Source organism: Arvicanthis niloticus, chromosome 5 (assembly GCF_011762505.2).
Source record: "Arvicanthis niloticus isolate mArvNil1 chromosome 5, mArvNil1.pat.X, whole genome shotgun sequence".
Taxonomy (NCBI): Eukaryota; Metazoa; Chordata; class Mammalia; order Rodentia; family Muridae; genus Arvicanthis; species Arvicanthis niloticus.
In genome coordinates, this window is record NC_047662.1 from 85106607 (window position 1) to 85128535 (window position 21929).

At 41.9% G+C, this 21929-nt stretch overlaps 1 protein-coding gene and 1 pseudogene across 7 annotated transcripts; one reads left to right on the top strand and one right to left on the bottom strand.

The window, feature by feature from the left end:
- Positions 1–2010: 2010 nt before the first annotated feature.
- On the bottom strand, positions 2011–15735 carry LOC143442434 (uncharacterized). 6 transcript variants are annotated; one of them, XM_076934872.1, is made up of 4 exons: positions 15603–15735; positions 9060–9277; positions 8457–8513; positions 2011–7530 (listed from the first exon to the last, which is right to left on the bottom strand). In XM_076934872.1, exons 2-4 carry the CDS (start codon positions 9189–9191, stop codon positions 7207–7209), a joined length of 513 nt encoding a protein of 170 aa, XP_076790987.1. In that variant the 5' UTR covers positions 9192–9277; positions 15603–15735; the 3' UTR covers positions 2011–7206. The 6 variants fall into 6 exon arrangements, with proteins under 6 accessions (XP_076790987.1, XP_076790984.1, XP_076790982.1 ...); XM_076934869.1 differs by having other exon boundaries at positions 9060–9292; positions 15603–15727; XM_076934867.1 differs by having other exon boundaries at positions 9060–12748; positions 15603–15725.
- A 798-nt stretch (positions 15736–16533) lies between these two features.
- On the top strand, positions 16534–20534 carry LOC117708761 (major urinary protein 20-like; annotated as a pseudogene). The gene is made up of 7 exons (XR_013110649.1): positions 16534–16774; positions 17120–17262; positions 18046–18110; positions 18669–18779; positions 19129–19230; positions 19399–19444; positions 20274–20534. The product of XR_013110649.1 is annotated as a major urinary protein 20-like (transcript).
- Positions 20535–21929: the final 1395 nt, after the last annotated feature.

Below are 21929 nucleotides of genomic sequence, written 5' to 3' on the forward strand. Positions count from 1 at the left end.
CCCCAGAAAGACAACTAGAACAACCACCTCTACACCCTCAAGTCCAGAGAACTGGGCTGACGACTCTTTTAATTTCTTCAAGCTGAATACGGGCATTGAGGTATCTTTGAACAGAGAAAGGGTAGGAAAAATGGGGGAGTTTCTTGGCCTTGAGAAGGCCACACTAATGATTGTTTTGGTCTCTGATGTCTGTGTCCTAACTGGATCTGGCTGAAAGTCCAAGAGATCAGGAGTTCAAAGCAGGTCAGTTTAGCATGTCTGACGTGAGACTCACCAAGGCTGTGTATTCTGTAATATACAAATCTCAAAACAACGTTTTAGTATCATCATGATATCTCTTGCATTTGATTCTCTGGAATCTAGTCCTCTGGGGTCTCCCTTTATCATATAACTCTGGAAGTTGTATAGACACTAATCACCTTATCTAAAAACAGAGAGACAAAACCTTTCTCCCAAACCAGGAGGTCCTTGGGTCAGTAACCAGAAACACCTTGGTTTTGACCTCTCTCCCAGAGGAATAATATAGCCACAAAACTCAAAATCACACCCAATTTGAAAATTAAAACAATATAAAACAAATGAAGTCAGCTTAAAACACTATAGGTGCCTATTCTTGGGCTTTTTCTATTTTTTTCATGCCAGGGAAATTAACCCAAAGTTCCCGTGGAGTCCATGTTCAAAGAAAATGAGTTATCCTGCAGGACTTCAAATCTTTCCTGAAACAATTGTTTTCATACAATCTCCCTGCTCTAAAAAAAAAAAAAAAAAAAAAAAAAAAAAAAAAAAAAACAAAAACAAAAACAAAACAAAAAAAAAACAAAAACAAAAACAAAAACAAAACTTTGCTTATTGTAAAAACCTATTCTCAGGCCTTTTTCCTAATCTGTCATGTCAGGATAATCAACACAAAATTCCCATAGAGCCCACGTTCAAAGAATAGGAGTTACTTATCCTGCAGACCTTATTATACCATCTTAAAAACAATTGACTCACACTTTGATCTATACCAGCTTATAAGCGGGAAGCTTGTCAAATCGGGAGTTTAACCCAAAATTCCTGTCGACACCACCTTAGAAAGAATATGAGAATCCTGTGAGATTTATTAGAGAAATATGCCTTTCTACCATCTTTAGGGTAATTAATTCAAACTTTCACTAATATCTGCCTATACGAAGCAGGTAGTTTTTACTTGTTAAGCTCTCTGCCTAGGGCAGCCTTCCTGGTATACCAGCTAACTGTTGGTGCCCTCTTCCTGCAGCCATAGACTTACTCACTCTGTTAGTCTATGTCTTTTTATTGGGGAATTGATTCCATTGATGTTAAGAGATAGTAAAGAACAGTGATTGTTGCTTCCTGTTATTTGTGATGTTATTTTTATGTTTGTGTGGCTATATCTTCTTTTGGGTTTGTTGAAAGAAGATTACTTACTTGCCTTTTCTAGGGTGTACTTTCCCTCCTTCTTTGTGTTGCTGTTTTCCATCTATTATCCTTTGTAGGGCTGGAATTTGTGTCATGATATTGTGTAAGTTTAATTTTGCCAAGGAACATCTTTGTTTCTCCATCTATGGTAATTGAGAGTTTTGCTGGGTATAGTAGCCTGGGCTGTCATTTGTGTTTTCTTAGGGTCTATATGACATCTGACCAGGATCTTCTAACTTTTATAGTATCTGGTGAGAAGTCTGGTGTAATCCTGATAGGTCTGCCTTCATATGTTACTTGGCCTTTTTCCCTTATTGCTTTTAATATTCTTTCTTTTTTTTGTGCATTTGGTCTTTTGATTATTATGTGACAGGAGGAATTTTTTCTGGTCATATCTATTAGGAGTTATGTAGGCTTCTTGTATATTTATGGACATCTCTTTCTTTAGATTAGGGAAGTATTTTCTATATTATTTTGAAGATAATTACTGGTCCTTTAAGTTGGGAATCTTCATTCTCTTCTATACCTATTACCCTTAGGTTTGGTCTTCACATTGTGTCCTGGATTTTCAGGATGTCATGGGTTAAGAGCTTTTGTTTTTTGTTTTTTGCTTTTTTTTTTTTTTTTTTTTTCGTTTTCTTTCACTGTTTTGTCAATATTTTCCATGGTATCTTCTGCACCTAAGATTCTCTCTTCTGTCTCTTGTTCTGTTGGTGATCCTTACACTAGGACTCCTGATCTCTTTCCTAGGTTTTCTATCTCCACAGTTGTGTACCTTTCTGATTTCTTTATTATTTGTATTTCCATTTTTACATCTTGGATGGTTTTGTTTAATTTCTTCATCTGTTTGGTTGTGTTTTTCTGTAATTCTTTAAGGGATTTTTGTGTTTCCTCTTGAAAGGATACTACCTGTTTACCTGTGTTCTCCTGTATTTCTTTAAGGGAGTTATTTATGTCCTTCTTAAAGTCATCTATCATCATGATAAGATGTGACTTTAAATCAGACGCTTGCTTTTCTAGTGTGTTGGGATATCCAGGCCTGCTGTGGTGGGAGAACAGGGTTGTGATGATGCCAAGTAGCCTTGGTTTCTGTTGCTTCTGTTCTTGCCCTTGCCTCTTACCATCTGGTTATCTCTGGTGTTAGCTGGTCTTTCTGTCTCTGACTGTGGCTTGAACCTCCTGCAATCATGTGTGTCAGCACTCCTGGAAGACCAGTTCTCTCTGGGAGGAATTTGAGTATGGAGAGCTGTGGCACAGGGTCAGCTAGGCGGTGAAGATAGAAACCAGTAGGATCCTGTCCCTGGCTGTTCCTTGATTCCTGGGTCCTGATGGCTCTGGGAGGGACCCTCTTGGGTGAAGAATTTGAGCAGAAGTGGTGGTCTTACCTGTGCTCAATAGTGTGCCAGCACTCCTGAAGGACCAGCTCTCTCCTGGCTGTATTTGGGTATGGAGCGCTGTGGCACCGGATTCTGTATTCACATATTATAAGTGGGATGTATTTGGCTATGAAAACACTGAAGGGTAGTTCCTCAATTGCATACAACCTAGGTCTTCCTGAGACATCCCTAAATCCTACAGCAAGTTCTTTGCTACATTCCTTTTATGTAGATTATCTTCTGTTTGTGTGTACTCATGCACATTTCTGCAGGTTCTTGTGCACAAGTGTATGTATATATGGAGAAGCCAGATGTTGGTTTCAACTGCCTTCCTCTCTCATTCTCCACCTAGTTTTCTGAGACAGAGTCTTTCACTTAACTAAGAGCTAATGAATGTGGCAAGTCCTACTGACAAGCAAACCCCGGGATCTTCCTGCCTCTGACTCCCCAGTGCTGGGATGACAGGTTTTGTGCCACTAGGCTTCTTCCCTGGATGCTGGAGATCCAAAGAGAGGTCCTCAGGCTTTCAAGGAATATACCTTAGTAACTCAGCCACCGTGGCACAGGTTCTTTCTGAGATGCTGCAGGCTGCTCTTAAAGGGTTCTTCCCCTGTCAGTAGTACTAGTAACCCCAACCTTATTTTACTTACAAATATGCACCTAGTGGCCTTTAATGGGGTGATACTAAAGTCTGAAGACAAAACAGAGGTTACTCCATGACTTGGAAGCAACAACCTAAACCATAAATGCAATGCTTGGTTTGGGGCTGTGTATTTGGTAGGGGACAGATCCAAGAAAGTGTTTCAATATTAATCTGAGCTATGAGAGAGAATAAGAGGATTGTCATTTCTCCAAGTCTCTAGGGAGCATAGAATTCAAGCGGAAGTAGGGTCCCAGTTCCAAACCTTACAGTATTCATCTAGACTGCTATATCAAAATGGGCCCCAGGGTTGGGACAACAACTCAACTGGTCAAGAGCTTGGTGTGCAAGTGTGAGAGGTCTTGAACTTGGTTCCAGAATCCACATGAAAGAGTTAAGGTTGGTGAAGCATGGTGGAGCATAGAAGAAGGCTCTTCAATAGGTCCAGGCTGCTCTACCACTTGGACCATAGGATTCAACAGACCCAATGGTACTTGAGGTGTCAGTGACAGACAGGGATTCTGTTTGGAGCCTGTGGCAGGCCCCTGTAGGTGAATCACACTCGAAATTTTAGAGCAAGGCTCTACCATTATCTGCTGACAATTATTCTCTCTTTGAGAGACAACTCTTGGCCTGCTATTGGACCTTAGTGGAAACCGGACATTTGACAATGGGCTACAAAGTTACCATGTGGATTGAGCTGCCCATCATGAGCTGGACATTATCTGACCCAACAGTCATAAAGTAGGACATGCACAACAGAAATCTATTATCAAATGGAAGTAGTGTGTACAAGATCAGGCCTGAGCAGGGCCTGAAGACACAAGCAAGTTACATGAAGGAGTTGCCCAAATGCCTCTAGTTTCTACTCCCATTACGATGCCATTTGCTTCCAAGCATGCACCCATAGCCTCATGGGATGTGTCCTATGATCATCCAACTGAAGATGGGAAGTCTATGGGCTGGTTTACTGATGGATTTGCATGTTGTGAGGCACCAATCAGAAGGGGACAGCTACATAATTATAACCCCTTTCTGGGACAACCCTCAAAGACACCGGTGAAGGGAAATCTTCACAAAGGGTAGGGTTTTGGACAATGCATACACATAGCCAGTCTTTCCTACTTTAAGGGTTCTTTTCCCACCCTTTATCCCCCTAGTTTCATCTCCTATCATTAGACAGGAGAAAAAGAAAGATAGTAGAGAGACAGAGATAAAGGTCCTTGAATCTAATTTCTTTCTTTTTGTTTCTTCTTTGAGCACACTACAAACAAACTGTAGCCAACCCCTCGGAATGATCAACAACCTTCAACCCTTACCCTCCGGGGTCCAAGCATTTATATACCCTCTGAAAAGTTCCCAGAATTCCAAATGTCACACAATCACAGAGAGATTCTATCTGCAGTTGGTAAAAACATGCAGCATTCAGAACAGGCCCTGCACCTTGCCCAGGCAGCACAGTGGAAATGGCAATGGATGTGGGGGTTATAGATGAGCTGGCCCCAAGGGTGTGAGTGCAGAAGAACCAGTCCTACCTCTTGTCTGCTGAATGCTGCAGCAGATGAGTGACTCTGTAGATCTTCAAGTGGTGTCCTTGACACCTCCAGCTTGATCAACCCTACCCAGACTCTTCCACAGAATTCCCTGAGCTTGACCTGATGTTTGGCTGTGAGTCTCTGCATCTGTTTCCATTCAGTGGTTCTGCAGGCATAGCAGAGTATCATTAATGGTGTTAGGGGTTGGCTCTCTCAAATGGAATGGGTCTCAAGTTGGGATATTCATTGGTTAGTCGTTCCCTCAACCTCTGCTCCATCTTTATCCCTGCACATCTTGTAGGCAGAACAAATTTTGGGTTGAAGGTTTTGTGGGTGGGTTAATGTCCCCTTTCCTCCACTGGAAGTCCTGCCTAGCACCACTTCAGTCTCCATATCCCCTGCTGGTAGGAGTCTCAGGTAGGGTCATCTCCATAGACTTCTCAGAACCTCCCATATCCCAGGTCTCTGGCCAGTGCCAGAGTTGTCCCCCACCAATTTCTGTTCTCACACAAGCCCTCTCTAGCCCCCATTTCCCCACACCTGATTCCTGTCACAATTCTCCTCACCCCCTCTCCCACCTATCTACCTTCAATGACTATTTTGTTTTCCCTTCTGAGTGAGATTCACACATCCTCCCTTGGGCTGTTCTTGTTACTTCGTTCCTTTGGGTCTGTGGATTGTAGCATGGTTATCCTGTACTTTCTAGCTAATGTCCACTTATAAGTGACTAGATACCATGTGTGTCTTTCTGGATCTAGGTCACCTCGCTCAGGACGATATTTTCTAGTTCCATCCATTTGCCTGCAGATTTCATGATGTCTTTGTTTTTAATCACTGAATAGTATACCATTGTGTAGATGTACCACATTTTCTTTTTTCCATTAGTCAGTTGAGGAACATCTGGGTTGTTTCCAGTTCCTGGTTACTACAAACAAAGCTACTATGAACATAGTGGAGCAAGTGTCTTTGTGATAGAGTGAGACATATTTTGGGTATATGCTCAGGAGTGGTATAGCTGAGCCTTCAGGTAGAACTATTCCCAATTTTCTGAGAAACTGCCAAATTGATTTACAAAGTGGTTGTACAAGTTTGCACTCCCACCAGCAATGGATCAATGTTCCCTTTCTTCACATCTTCACCAGCATGTGCTGTCACCTGGGTTTTTGATCATAGCCATTGTGATAAGTCATTTTGATTTGCATTTCCCTGATGACTAAGGACATTGAGTATTTCTTTAAGTGCATCTCAGCCATTCAAGATTCCTGTTGAGAATTCTGTCTAGCTCTGTAGCCCATTTTTTAATTAGGTTATTTGGTTTGTTGGTATCTAATTTCCTGTGTTTTTTGTATATGTTGGATATTAGTCTTCTGTCAAATATAGGGTTGGTAAGATCAAATGTAGGCTGCCATTTTGTCCTATTGATGATGTCCTTAGCCTTGCAAAAGTATTTCAGTTTCATGAGGTCCCATTTATTAATTGTTGATCCTAGTGCCTGAGTCATTGGTATTCTTCAGGAATTTGTCTCCTGTGCCAATATGTTCAAGGCAGTTCCCACTTTCTCTTCTATTAGATTTAGAGTGTCCAGTTTTATGTTGAGGTCTTTGATCCATTTGAACTTGAGTTTTGTACAGGGTGATAAAAATATGAGTCTATTTGCATTCTTCTACATGCAGACATTCAGTTAGGCCAGCACCATTTGTTGAAGATACTTTCTTTTTTCCATTGTATGATTTTGGCTTCTTTGTCAAAACTCAAGTGTCCATAGATGTATGTTTATTTCCAGGTCTTTGATTTGATTCCATTCATCAACCTATATGTTTCTGTTCCAACACTGTGTAGTTTTTATTACTATTGCTGTGTAGTGCAGCTTGAGATCAGGGATAGTGATTCCTCCAGAAGTTCTTTTATTGTTCAGGATTGTTTTAGCTATCCCGGGTTTTTGGTTTTCTATATGAAGTTGAGAATTGCTCTTTTAAGGTCTGTGAAGAATTGTGTTGGAATTTTGATGGGAATTGCACTGAATCCATAGATTGTTTGGGTAATATGACTGCTTTCACTATTATTTCTCTGTTTAGTTTCTATCTCAATGATTGTCCATTGGTGAGAGTAGGCTGATGAAGACCTGTTTGATTGCATTTTCTTGTAATTTTTAAGGAATTTATTCATTTCTTCTTTAAAGGCCTCTATCATCTTTATAAGATTGGATTTAGTGTCATCCTCTTGTGCTTTAGTTGTGTTAGGATATCCGGTTTGCTGTAGTAGGATGGTTGTGCTCTGAAGAGGGCAAATTTCCATGGCTCTTGTTGATTTCGTTCTTACGCTGGCCTTTAGTTATCTGGTTGTTCCTGGATGTTCCTGGTGTAGCAGGTATCAGGAATTTGGGCCTAACCTGGATATTCTTGGTGCAGAAGGCCTGGTGGAGGCCGGTGGAGCGGTGGCTGGACAGCAGAGCTGGGGTGAGGGTGGGCAGCATACAGCTCAGGGCAACTGGGCATGCACCAGGGGACTTGGCCTTGAATTTTGTTAAGAATGTGTTTGTATGGATTTTCATGTTTTCTTCCTTTGTCATTTAATATCAGAACAATTAAGAGAACATCAGTGGTTGTCAAATTATTTGGAAACTAATCATCTCCTTTTTGATTTTATACATTTTTTAATATTAATCAAAGGCTTTATAAGTTTGGAAATGCTCAATATCAATCAGAAGTGTAACCCAATATCCAACTAGATATTTCAACAACCTTTGACTGGCGGAGACACACAAACATCTGCCTCCATCTCTGTCTCTGTCTCTGTCTCTGTCTCTGTCTCTGTCTCTCTCTCTCTTCACCTAGCTCCTCCTCTCCTTCCTCTCTTCTTCCTTTTCCTCTCCACACTCCTCCCACCTTAACTCCTCCTATATATAACCCTTCCTGTTAAAACTTTTCTCTCAAAATACAATTAGAGCATAACTATACCAATTTGTGTCAGTAAGGTATAAGATAGACCTAATACCCAGTCCATCATTTTGTTGACTAACCAGAACCTCTGTCATCTCTCCTAACTAAAACACTTAATTCTGAACCTAGCTTTTTTTCTTGGCTTTAGAATGAATGTCAGCTGAAAACCATCCTCTCAAATCTTTTCTCTCAAAGTAAATAGCCGGGATTGACTCTGAGATTATAAGTTTGGAACCTCGTCAGAAATCCAGAATGACTGAGTTAACTGAAATTATGGGAAGCACAAAGCATAGCTTCTAAAACTTAGCCAATTTTTAGAGACCACTGAACACCTGAACAGTCCCTATACTACAAAACGTTGGAGCATCTAATCTTCAGCCTTCTGGCCCAGGATCATCTGACAAACATAGTGATGCAGAATTATTAAGGGCTGATTACTCTGTCTTGGCAGATATAATCAGTCGACTATTCTGCAAGTGGGTCCTTTTCTGGACAGTAATTTGTCTGTAGATGGAAAGAGGCAATTCTTGCCTAGCGGCTGTCTCACCACAACTGGAGTAACTCCAAAGATGCTCAATTTCTTCTTAGAATCCAAGAAAGGAAGCTGTAAGGAGCAGACAGGTCTCTAATCAAAATGAACATTAATACAGAAATGTTTGTAATGTCAATTCTGTGGACTTTTGATATTTTGAAAACCAAATATCCATGTAAGGAAATCTGGACTGTTGTCTGTTAACTCCTCTCAGCTATTTCTAAATAAAATATGAAAAACACCCTAACAATAAACTCCAAGCCATGAATTTGTTATAGTCCCTTAACTCACAGGCTAACCATCTCAAATCAGTTTTAAAAAGTTAAAGAAGGACTGGGTCTAAGCCTTGTATTCCTAAATGTGTTATACAGGTACAATGCCTATGAGAGTAACAATATTCATCTCACTTTTATATCAATAAGAAGCTCGTACCAATGAAAACCTTAAATTTGAAATCAAAGTAAATTTTGTACCATTTAAGAAATTATAACTTCATCTTAATAACAATTATACATATTTCTACTAATAGGTCATGGCTATGCAATAAATCTTAGCTAATCCTCCCTATTCCACCAAAACCACTACATTTCCCTAGAAAGACAGCCCAATATTAACCACCTCAGTCCCCAAGCCCAGGAAGTAGGTGCACCAACTCTTCATTAACTTCTTCAAGCTGATTGTGGGCGTTGTGATATTAGAAGAGGGGTTGGGGAAGAGTAAGTTGATAAGCCTCTGATGCTGTGTCTTCATGCATCCAGCTGGAATTCCAGGACATCAGAGGTTTGAGCAGGTCTGCTCAGCTTGCTTGATGAGTAGATACACCAAAGCTGTGTATTCTGCAATATACAATTCTCAAAACAAATTTTAGTATCAAGATAATTTTTTGTTTGAATTCTGGAATCTAGTTTTCTGGTGGCCTGCCTGTCATGTCTAATTTATATAATTCTAGAAGTTTCTATGAGGGTGTGCTCCCACCATCCTCCCATTTCTGCCTCCCTGCTCTCAAATTCCCCAACACTAGGGAATCCAAACTTTCAGGCACCAAGGCCCTCCACTTCCACTTATGCCTAACCCCTCACCCCATCCCCCCTCCTCCAATTACTATGAGGGTGTGCTCCCACCATCCTCCCATTTCTGCCTTCCTGCTCTTGAAATTCCCCAACACTAGGGAATCCAAACTTTCAGGCACCAAGGCCGTCCACTTCCACTGATGACTGGCAAGGCCACCCTCAACTACCATGAGTCCCTCCCTTTGTGTTCTCAGGCTGAAGATTTTAGAATGGCTACAACAGCTTGTTTCTTAGGACCATTTGCTTGAAAAATTGTTTTCCAGACTTTTACTCTAAGGTAAAGTCTATCTTTGTCACTGAGCTGGGTTTCCTGTATACAGCAAAATGCTGGGTTTCCTGTTTATGTATCCAGTCCATTAGCCTATGTGTTTTAATTGGGGAATTGAGTCCATTGATGTTAAGAGATATTAAGGAACAGTGATTGTTGCTTCCTGTTAATTGTGATGTTATTTTTATGTTTGTGTGGCTATCTTCTTTTGGGTTTGTTGGAAGAGGGTTACTTTCTTGCTCTTTCTAGGGTATAATTTCCCTCCTTGTATTGGAGCTTTCCTGCTATTATCCTTTGTAATGCTGGGTTTGTCGAAAGATATTGTGTAAATTTGGTTTTGTGGTGGAATATCTTGGTTTCTCCATCTATGGCAATTGAGAGTTTTGCTGGGTATAGTAGCCTGGGCTGTCATTTGTGTTCTCTTAGGGTCTATATGATATCTGTCCAACATCTTCTAGCTTTTATAGTATCTGGTAAGAAGTCTGGTGTAATTCTGATAGGTCTACCTTTATATGTTACTTGGCCTTTCTCCCTTACTACATTTAATATTCTATCTTTGTTTTGTGCACTTGGTGTTTTGATTATTATGTGACGGGAGGTATTTCTTTTCTGGTTTAGTCTATTTGGTGTTCTATAGGCTTCTTGTATGTTTATGGGCATCTCATTCTTTAGATTAGGGAAGTTTTCTTTTATAATTTTGTTAAAGATATATATTGGCCTTTTAAGTTGGGAATCTTCACTCTCATCTATACCTATTATCCTTAGATTTGGTCTTCTCATTGTGTCCTGGATTTTCTGGATATTTTGTGTTAATAACTTTTTGCATTTTACATTTTCTTTGACAGTTGTATCAATATTTTCTATGGTATCTTTTGCACTTGAGATTCTCTCTTCTATCTCTCATATTCTGTTGGTGATGCTTGCGTCTATGACTCTTGATTTTCTTCCTAGGTTTTCTATCTCGAGGGTAGTCTCCCTTTGTGATTTCTTGATTGCTTCTACTTCCATTTTTATGTCCTGGATGGTTTTGTTCAATGCCTTCACTTGTTTGGTTGTGTTCTCCTGTAATTCTTTAAGGGATTTTTGTGTTTCCTCTTTAAGGGCTTCTACCTGTTTACCTGTGTTCTCCTCAAATTCTTTGAGAGTGTTATTTATGTCCTTCTTAAAGTCCTCTATCATCATCATTAGAAGGGATTTTAAATCTGAATCTTGCTTTCCTAGTACTATGGGGAATTCAGGACTTTCTTGTGTGGGAGAACTAGGTTCTAATGATGCCAAGTACCCTGGGTTACTGATGCTTATGTTCTTGTGCTTGCCTTTTGCTATTTGTATCTCCTTAGTGCTACCTGCCCTGTCTCTGACTGGAGACTGACTTTCCTATTATCTTGGTTGTATCAGAACTATGTGGGGTGGGTGTTACTACTGGAGTTAGATCTGGGGCCCAAAATCTGCTCCGTGCTCAGGCACAGACAGGAAGGAACCAGTGCTCTGGGCCAGAAGTGACTTCCTGGGTCCTAGTGGGTCCCAGTTACTTCCTGTTTGGGGTGGGCATTGCTGTCTGCTTACCTAAGAAACTGCCCAGGTTAGAGCTCCTGGGAGGCCTGCTTCTTCTGGGTTCTGTGAGATTGCGGGCAGAGCTCCCACCCAGGATCTGCTCATTGCTCTGGCCCAGACCAGAAGGAACCCAGACACCGTATTTCAAAACACTGGCCAGAGACATTATATTTTTATCGTTTCTCATGTGGAAGTTGTTTTTTGTTTGGTTGGTTTTTTGTTTTGTCTTTTTTTTAAACCTTCATTAGTGACTTTCCTGGGTCTTGTCTTGTCTCGTCTTCTCTTCTCTTCTCTTCTCTTCTCTTCTCTTCTCTTCTCTTTTCTTTTCTTTTTGTTTTTCTTTCAACTTGAGTTGAGTTATTTGGAAAGAGGCACCCTCAAGTAAGAAAATGCCTCTACAAAACTGATTCAGGAGGGCCCAACTCGCTATGGAAGTACTACCCTGGGCAGGGGTTTCTGAATTATGTAAGAAGGCAGCAGGCTCACATCCACAGGGAACCAGCCAGGAAGCAATGTTCCCCTAAGGCCTCTGCTTTAATTCCTGCCTCCAGGTTCTCTCACAGATTTTCTGCCCCTCACCCCCCACAGCTTCTCGTCATGATGGACTGTAAGCTAAGATAAACCCTTTCCTCAAGTTGCTTTGGTCATGATATTAATCACAATGACTCTAAATTTATCTATCTAAAGATACAGAAAATACCCATTTGTTCTTGACACCTCACAGTTGTTCAATAAACGTCTCTCTCATTCCAGCTATCATGATTGAGCATACGTGATCTCTTGCCAGCCTGTTCCAGTAACTTCTTTCATGATCTCAACCTTCCTAATGCTGTGACCTTTTAATACAGTTCTGCATGTTGTAGTCACCTTCAACCATAAAATTATTGTTACTGCATAACTGTCATTTTGCTGCCGTTATGAATTGTAATGTAAATATCTGGTATGCAGGATATAGGACATGTGACCCTTGTAGAGGTCATGACCCTTGCATTGAGAACCCCTGTGGGGTCACCATCCATGTGTTGAGACCTGCTGATAGCACCCTTTCTTTCTTCCCCTGCCTTCCCTTTGTCGTTTGTTATCTAAATGCAGCCAGATAAACTTTGAAAGCACACTTCTGACTATGATCCTACTGTAATTCTAAAAACACTTCAGTTCCTTCCCATTTACACAAAAACCAATCCCTACCGAGCTCCTCATGGGCTCATATGGTATGGAATGAACTGTGCCCACCAAAAATACATACATTGGAAGCTTTACCCACAGTGCCTGAGGGTGTGAGTTGGTGTAATTATGGTAAGATGAAGTCTTTAGGGTGAGCCCCAAGATGATATGACCAGTGTCCTTAAAAGAAAAGACTAGGATACAGGCTGGATCAGAGGGGATACTTCCTGAAGACTTGAGAAGGCAGCCACCTACGATTCAACCAATGAGAAAGATCTCAGAAGAAGCAAACCCCATTGAACACCTTGCTCTCAGAGTTCTAGTTGCCAGAAATGAGAAAGTTTAATTTTTGCTATTGAAGTCACCCATACTGCATGACTTTGTGAGGGCAGCTCTGGCAAACTGACACAACCCCCACCCCCCTTTCTAGGCTCGACTCACTTTTTAACTCCTGTGTTCATGTGCTCTAGCAAGGTTTCCTTTGGCTTGCTGAACTATTTGTGCTCCTATTGTCAAGGCTTTTGCGTATGTGTACACCCCACATACACTAGAAGGCTCTCTGGCTATTTCCTGTTGGCTTGGTTAACTCTTTTGTACTTTAAAGACAGATTGTTTGCCTGGCGGTGGTGGCACATGCCTTTAATCCCAGCACTTGGGAGGCAGAGGCAGGTGGATTTCTGAGTTCGAGGCCAGCCTGGTCTACAGAGTGAGTTCCAGGTCAGCCAAGGCTACACAGAGAAACCCTGTCTAACCCCCCCTCCCCCCAAAAAAAGACAGATTATTTAATGTGTATGAGTGTTTTGCTTGCATGTATGTCTGTGCACCATATGCATGCAGTGCCCACCTAGGGTATCGGATCCCCTGGAACTAGAGTTATGAATTCCTGTGAGGCAGCACATGCTGGGATTTTAAGCCAGGTCCTCTGAAAGAGCAAGCAAGTGCTCTTAACCAGGGGTCACCTCTCCAGCCTCTCCCTCTTCCGGTGTCATCCAGCTTTCCCTCATTCAACTATCAGTGACTGAATGCTAACTCTATGTCTGCCAAGGGGCTGATCCTTCTGAGTGTGCAGTAGTGTGTACACACAGTTCCTGGCTTCAATGGGCTTACAGATTCCCCTGAGTTAAGTATCTTTGTATTGCAATGTTCCTGTGGCAGATACCTATTGGTTAGAGGACTCAAGACCTCTTAGGAAAAGAGTATCTGTGGATAGCAGAATGGAATGTCAGGCATCAAGATGCAGTAAAGCTTGGAGTCCACCCCCAACCTTGAAGAGAAGACTGCTTGGTTGTGAGGAGTGAGAATAGCATAGCTAGCTGTAAACTGCTAAACTGCTTTGGACTCCCTTGTCTTTGAGCTGAGTTGCTGGTCTCTTTGGGGTGCGCCCCCCACAATGACTGAACAAAACGGTGGTGTAGCATTTCAATATAATACAGGATAACTTCCCATCATGATTCTTCTGCCTCCTAGCTCCCTTCATCTTTTATGAGTTACTGGCCAATAATTTCTTTGCCCCCTAAATCTGTCTGTGCCTCTGGTTTCCAGGGGACTGTGCTAGGTTTTGGGAGCTAAGCAGGTAGATTCTGGTAGCTCCACACGTCCTCTGTCACTGACACAGCAGGTGTTTTAGAACTGATGGTGAGCCTGGGTCAGCAGTATGTACTATCACTCTGGCTGCTAGAGGGACTACAGAATATTTCCTCTCTGGGACATGAATCAAATAAGCCTGTGTTCATTGATGTTCTTCTTGGCCCTAAACATACCCTGGCATCGTGTAAGTGGCTTGAATGTTTCCATAGGTTTTATGAATGAATTATTTGTTCAATTAGTTAAGGGTGAGTCTCAGGTAAAGGTCATTAAATAATTTTCCTATTAGTTTCAGAAATGCTAGCTGGTTACAAACGGGCTGTTAGCTGGTTATACATAAATTCCTTAACCCCCTTACCTACCCTTTGTCTCATCTCTTTCTGATTGTCTCAGCTTTTCAGTTGCATGAACAGTCTACATGTGCTGTTGGGCTGAGGAGTGTTAACATGCTTAGTGACGGGGAAGGTGCCTGAAATGAAGTCGTGAGTGGAAGGGACTCGCTATTGCTTTCTGTTGTAGAAGTATCTTCTAGATCATTACTAGAAAAGGGGTAATCCCTAGCCAGATGTGGTGCTACAATCTGTAATTCCAGCATTCAGAAGGCTGGAGCAGGAGGATTGCCACAGATCCAAGACCATTCAGAACCTCAGAGTAAGCTCAAGGCCAGCCTCTATGTGTGTTGCTGTGAAGACAGATCAGTGGATAAATACTGGCTGTGCAGGTTCCCAGCAAGGTCAGAGCAGACACTCAGAACTCATTAAAAAAAAAACTGGTCATGGCTGTTTTAGCCCCAGCACTGGGTAGATGGTGGAGACTGGAGGATTGCTGGGACTTACTGGTCAACCAACCTATCTGAAACACACTAAGTCCCAGATTCAGAGGAAGACCCTGTCTCAAGGGAATAAAGTAAACAGAGATAGGCAGAGGCAGTTGGTGTCCCGTTCTGACTTCTGCATACACTAGCAAAGGCACAGGCGTGTGCACATGTGCACATGTGTGCACACACAGCATAATCAACCCAAAAAGGAAGAGGAGGAGGGGAAAGGGGGAGGGAGAGGAAGAGGAAGAAGAAGAAGAAAAGGAGAAAAGAAAAGTGATAATCCCCTAGTCAAGCATACACCAAATACTTGTAGACCAAGAGACCAGTAGGCAGGCCTCATTCAATCTCAGGCTACATACACTCCTCCATATTTTAAAGAAACAAATGTGCAGTCTCTGCTAGCACTGCCAGTCCAATGTGTCTGGGGCTCTACAGCACTGTTTAGTCCTCTTTCTCCTCTTTAACCATCCTCCCTTCATAGTAAAAACATCCTGACCTGTGTAGTGGAGTTAATAAGAACAAAGGCTCCTGAGTTAGACAGTCTTGGGTTTAAATCTAAGTCCTCCCATTGACTGGCTATATGACCTTGGACAGTTACTTAATCTTTCTGAGTCTTAACTAATGCTATGGGAAGATGAATGCAATAATACATACCATATAAAGTGGATACGAAGTTGAAATAAAGCATATTGAGTACTTACCTCTGTCTTGAATTCTTTATTTCCCCACGTCAAACACTAGGGTAAATGAAATTTGTACTGATACAAGATAGGATCTCATTGTAACTGCGTGTCTTTGTAAGCAGACTCTTGGCAGGATTTCTGCGTGGACCTCCATCAGTAAATATGACTTTGAACAATACTTTTGTTTTCTTTAATAATGAGATTATGTCCAGTCAGTTGAAGTTCAAGGCTTTCTAAGGTAAACAGCTGATGCAACCTGACTACTACCTTAGCAGTTTGAGGTCAATGCTCTCTGTATAAAGGTTGAAAGCCTTTGGCCGGCTGTCAGTTTAGCCTTACAAGACTTTTCTTGACAATCTTTTATTTTAAATTAAGAATATTATGTACCTGAATGAGTTTATATGTACCACATGTGTACAGGAGGCCACAGGGGCCAAAAGAAGGTGTGTCATTTCTTGTAACTGAAGTTAGAGTCCGTTGTGAGATGCCATGTGAATGCTGGGATTTGAACCTGGGTTCTCAGCCATAAGAAGTTTCAAAGACTCGGACTCCTTTTTCTGACCTCCACTGCCCCACCTGTGTGCATGGTAACCAGGTACACATGCAAAACTAAATGAATATATAAATAAATCCTTACCAAAAATCGAGTAATTCAGCTTCTTTCACGCCCCACTCAAGTCTTAAAGCAAAGATTTTCTATAAGCTTGACCTTCCAAGTCAATCCCCACCCCCTCCATAACTGGCCTTCTGCTTCCAAGCCTGATCCAAAGTTACAACTGGTTCCGGATAGCAGCTTCCAAGAACATCCACTTGGGAATATGTTTTGCGAAATGTAAGACTACTAAACCAATCCATAGGAGATGAGATCGCCAAGTTAGAAAGGGCAGGAACAATCCTTGACCTCACATCAATAAATGAGAAAACATTTCACAAAGCCATGTAGAGGAGACCCACATGGGAAGAAGAAAACAACAACAACAGTGAACCCAGAAAGAATATAAGAACAAGCAAAGGACCTGGGGAGTGGAGTGTAGGCATCATCATTGGAAAGGCTCGGTCCTGACCGAGAGGCAATTCCACTCCCTACCAAAATGAAGCTGCAGCAGCTGCTGCTGTGTTTGGGACTGACCCTAGTCTGTGACCATGCAGAAGAAGCTAGTTCCACAAGACGAAACTTTAATGTAGAAAAGGTAGGCTCAGTGAATACTAACTTCTGACTCACAGAGTGCTTTGGGGAACTCTTGAAGCCAAGTGGGTCCTTTGAGGGGATGGGTACAGTGTCCCAATCTATTAGACAAATGAATGGCTTCAGACCTTGTAGTAAGACCAGTTGTATGCTACTCAGATCTAACAATGTCCGGGGACCTCTGTTCTCACTGAGAGGCAGGGACAGCGTGTTAAGTACTGTGACAACTGGTGTGAGATCTACCCCTGTGTATGCTCAGGCTCTGGCCCCTAGGCTGGAGTTCCAGTAGAAACATGTCCATGTGGTATCCCTGCCCCTTCTCCCTTAACCATTTGCTTATGGATTACAGATTAATGGGAATTGGTATTCTATTGTCGTGGCCTCTGACAGAAGAGAAAAGATAGAAGAGCATGGCAACATGAGAGTTTTTGTGGAGAACATCCATGTCTTGGAGAATTCCTTAGCCTTTGAATTCCATACCGTGTAAGTAAGGTGTTCTTAGCTGAGAGAGAGGAAATGAAAGCCTAGTATGATCTCATGCCTACAACTACACGTGGCTTGTGGGGAGAGAGGCCTTTCACACCATGTACATGTGTACACGCATATTGAGTCTGTATCCAAAACTAGAACACTCCATGTGACATTGAACCAAGATCTCATAACCAGGGTTGTTTTTTTTTTCAAAAGTCAGAGACAAAAGTTGGTGACAGGAATTAATTCACTAGGGGTTTGATAAGTAAAGGTCAGAGGCACTTCTGAAATCACATTAATGAGACAGTCTATCACAAGTTAAGATTATGTGATCATGAGTGAAATTTTTCTTACTAGTTGTTAGCCAGAGAAATCCACCTGTTCTACCTGCATTTTCCTGTAGTAAAGGCGATAATAATAATTCTCCTCTGTGGGTCTGGGAGCCACGTCTGGCAACATTAGCAAAGTGCTACTTTGAGGCAGATGGTGGACATCTGGTTGATACCCGACATCAGTGACTGAAGGACAGCACTGGTGAAACCTGGAAGGAGTTGCAGTTGTAATAGGGATGTGAGGTGATTGTGGATTGCGTTTTAAAAAAAATAATAATAGGCCAATCTGTGACTACTAGAGCATCAGATATGAATGAAATACCATAAATAAAGGCCTTTTGCTAATTTTACAAAAATATTCAAAAGTCAAATGGAATCAGAAACTGGAGATGCATCTAGAGTAGAAGGTGAAGAAGCCAGCCAGATCAAACTCCCTTAAGCACCAACTTACTCTGTTTTACACTGTAAATAGAGAGTGCACCAAAGCAACTGTGGTTGCTTACACAACAGAGAGGGATGATGAATATTATGCCAATGGTAAGTATATAAAAAGTCCATATATCTATCCACAAGAAGTTTAGTAAACCTTAATACCTTTTTGTGCATGCATGCATGCTTGTGTGTTTTGCTGGGGACTGAACTCAGAAACTTGTACCTACTAGTCAAATGGGGGCCATCTAATAGCTAGCACCCTGTGTCAGGCAAGCGGGATAGGTACTGGGAGACGGAGTCTGTCTGATTCTGCCTGGTGGCTAGCACCGGTGCACATTGCTCAGGATGTAGCAGCAGATATTTGACACAGCGAGCTTACAAAAGATGTGTTGCTTGAAGCTGCTGAGGAAGTTAGGTAAGCCTCAGAGAGGGTGAGAGTGACACTGCTGTGGCTGACTGTTCACTAGTGGCCATCCTCTGAGTCCCTTTTCTTAGAAGTTACTGCCTGAAGTTCAGAAAACTACAGACAAAAAGTATCAGACAGGTCATCTCTTCCAGGATATGTATTTTAACGTTTTTATGTTTGGGGTAGAACAGGTAAGGGATTTCCATTATTTCCTGCAGACCAACAAATTTCTGAGCTGTGCTCCCTTTCCTCCACAGATGATGGATACAATACGATTTCTATACTTTACACAGACTATGATAATTATATTATGTTTCATGTCCAACATTTCGAAGATGGAAAAACCTACCAGCTGATGTTTCTTTTTGGTAAAGTACTTTCACACAGACAGTGATCTTGGGGTGGGAGAAAAAGAGTAGGAAACTCTATAGCTTTAATATGGTCTTCCCAGCTCAATCCTGCCTCCTTCTATGCTCCTGAAGACAGATGCTCACCCTCATCATCCCTTGAGCATAGTTGATGGAAGCACTCTGAAATCTCTCACTGTGCCAGAAGGATATTCTATGGATGCCAAATTCAGGATAGATCATACCTGTGCCTGTCAATCACGTTGCCAACCATTTTCTCATCCTTAGAGAGGAGCCCCTGTCCCCTCACTCAGATCTGTGGTCAATACATATGATACAGCTGCCACACTCACTGTTGATATTTTCACAGGCCGAGAACCAGATCTGAGTTCAGACATCAAGGAAGAGTTTGCAGATCTATGCGAGAAGCATGGAATTGTTAGGGAAAATATCATTGACCTCACCAACACCAGTAAGTCAGGACTCTCTTCTTCTTCTCATCCTGATATTATATCAGAGAAGAAACAAACCTGAGGGCTTGGCTACCAGCCCTGTGGTGAAAGCTGGAGAGGCGTCTCATTTCTCTTGGGGAAATCAACTGGACCTGGTATCTGAACATCTTCTTGTTCTCACCCTGCAGATCGCTGTCTCCAGGCCCGAGATGGAGGAGAGGCCTGAGCCTCCAGGTGGGTAATCTCCACTGAGAGCAGAGGGTTGGGGTATGGGTGAGGCCCTTCCAAAAGGATTAGTATTGTGCCCCTAAATTTCAATAAAAATAATTTGATAAGGAATCTTTGTGAAGAGCTTGAAAATTGGCTTTGAATTATCTGGATTTCTGATCTGGTCCTACTTTAGCTTTGAAGTAAAGTGACCCAAGCCATTAGGCAAGAAAATAAGGAAGTGAGTTTTACATAGATGCTGTGTGGTTATGTTAAACTGGCCCAGTCATGAGTTAAATGTCATTAAGAATTAAAGTTTACAATAGACAGTAGCAGGATGCGAGTATAACTGCTCTTCAGTGTCTGTGGTTGCCCACCCCTCCATCCCACTCTGGATAATAACATACTCATTAGAACTCTGTGCAACTTTGGCTTCATACCCAGGAGTGTAGCTGCCTGATCTCCACGTCTCATCAGGTCTGAAGAGCAGAAGCCTCTGGCCCCTCTTTCCCATTTAGTTCAAGACTTCACTGAGGTAACGTGTGAAAGTCTTTAAAAGGAGCCAAGGATTTGATCATTATTCCTCAATTTACTGAACATCTCTCAGAGCTTTGTACGCCAACAGATGCTCAAACAAGCCTCAGTTATTCTGTTTCTTTGTTTTTCATATTCCACCCATTAGGAAAGAGACATTTATTCTGTCTTCACTTCTGTTTGTGACAAATAATGTCAGTAAGATTGCAAGGAAATCTCTATTTTTCATATTTTGTTCTCTATAACAGACAGTCTAAGTGTCCTGAAGTAAATCAAGAAGTCCTTAATGAGTTTCCATATTCTTTCTTCCTAGCTTACTCAGTGTTGAGTGGAGACTTCTCACCAGAATTACAGCATCATTCCTTCCTGTCCAAAAGCATGCTGCAACAAGTTCTGTGATCTTCTTTCCATCCTGTCTCACAGAAAAGTACAATCCCAAGCTCTCCAGCATCTTCCCTAGTTACCTAGGACAACTCATCAAGAACCAAAGACTTTCTTTACATTTCTCTTTGCAACATCCATGACAATTCTCCATGAATTTCTTCCTCTTCCTGCTCAATAAATGATTGCCCTTGCAGTTAAATATGTCTCTGTCTCCAGAAAAATGTAGGGCTCACAGTGAGTGAATGAGGGACCTCCTGAGTCCTGTAACCAAGATCCTGCCTCATGTCCCAGAGTGTAACATGAGGTTCAGGATTTTGCCTCAAATGTGCCCAAGGTCTGATGAGTTTTGACTGCTCTGTAGCTCTCCTGTTTGAGTGGCTTCATAGGGACTATAGGAGTCTGAGACTTGCTGCCGGATTCCTCCATCCACAGAGTCTCTGTTATAGCACAGCATGGAGAGCCATATTTCTAAAGCTATGCCTGTTCAACATGTTTCAGGAGATGCCAATGTTGGGGAGGTTTGTTCATTAGAGACCCAATGAATAAAGAGAAAATGTTGTCTGGCTCCCCAGCACACTCTGGGCACTAGATCAGTAGATCAAATTTGGTTCAACTCAGGACTCCTGAATCAAGTTCTAGCTTTAGTTTGCTAAAGTATTGAAAACACAATTGAGAAAGCAAAACAGTTATGATGAAATACCTCTCTGTGTGTCTATGACTCTGTCTCTCTCTGTCTCTCTGTCTCTCTCTGTCTCTCTCTGTCTCTCTTTCTCTCTCTCTCTCTCTCTCTCTCTCTCTCTCTCTCTCTCTCTCTCTCTCTCTCTCACTATATCTCTCTCCAACCACCCCCATGAGTCCAAGTCATTCTCTGACCAAAGCCTCCTGAGCGGCTTCAACTACATCCATAAATTACCATACCCAGCTTTTCTTTTTTAGTCTTGGCAAACATTTAAGAGAAAAAAACATTGTATACAGCCTAAGCTATCCTAAAGAATCCTCATGAAGTTAAGTAACAGTTCCAATCCAGGACTGTGCTGAAGATAGAAAATGGCTTGACAATGCTACCATACCTCAAGAGACCACAACCCAGAGAAAGTATAGAAACACTTTGGCTTTTCCCAGGTCAACATGGCAGCTTGAGTTCACCCTAAAGCCTTCCCCCTTCAACATCAAACACTTTGTGAAAACGACATGTAAAATAGTAAAAACATTCAAAGACAAGGATGGAAATCCAACCATCAGAGACATAGTTATCCCTTTGTAAAGGAAGAAGACAGGGAAGAGGTGAGGCTGATACAGTAGAACTGTACACTTCTCTGTGATCTGGGAGTCGATTACAGCTAATGGAGCATCCAGGGTTGGGGACAACTGTAACAAAGGCCCAAGGATGCCACATGAGCATGCACCCTCAGATGGACAAGGGCAAAGCAGAGTGATTTCTGAGGACAGATCCACACCCTTACATGGACATGCAACAAGAAGACAACCGCCTGTGGCTGCAGAAGCAACAGGACACCCATTCTAAAGATCAAAGCAGCTGTGGACACCTTAGGACTAGACCTGAAGTTCCCACTGAACAAGCTGGCCTGGTGCT

What these genes read in the sequence shown, in the direction of transcription:
- LOC143442434 (XM_076934872.1), bottom strand. Translation starts at nt 9,191, where the DNA reads ATGAAGACACAGCATCAGAGGCTTATCAACTTACTCTTCCCCAACCCC. An exon ending in TCCTGGGCTTGGGGACTGAG is followed by an intron (nt 8,514 to 9,059) that starts GTGGTTAATATT and finishes TGCTCCTTACAG; the next exon opens with CTTCCTTTCTTGGATTCTAA. An exon ending in TTGGAGTTACTCCAGTTGTG is followed by an intron (nt 7,531 to 8,456) that starts GTGAGACAGCCG and finishes TAAATGACAAAG; the next exon opens with GAAGAAAACATGAAAATCCA.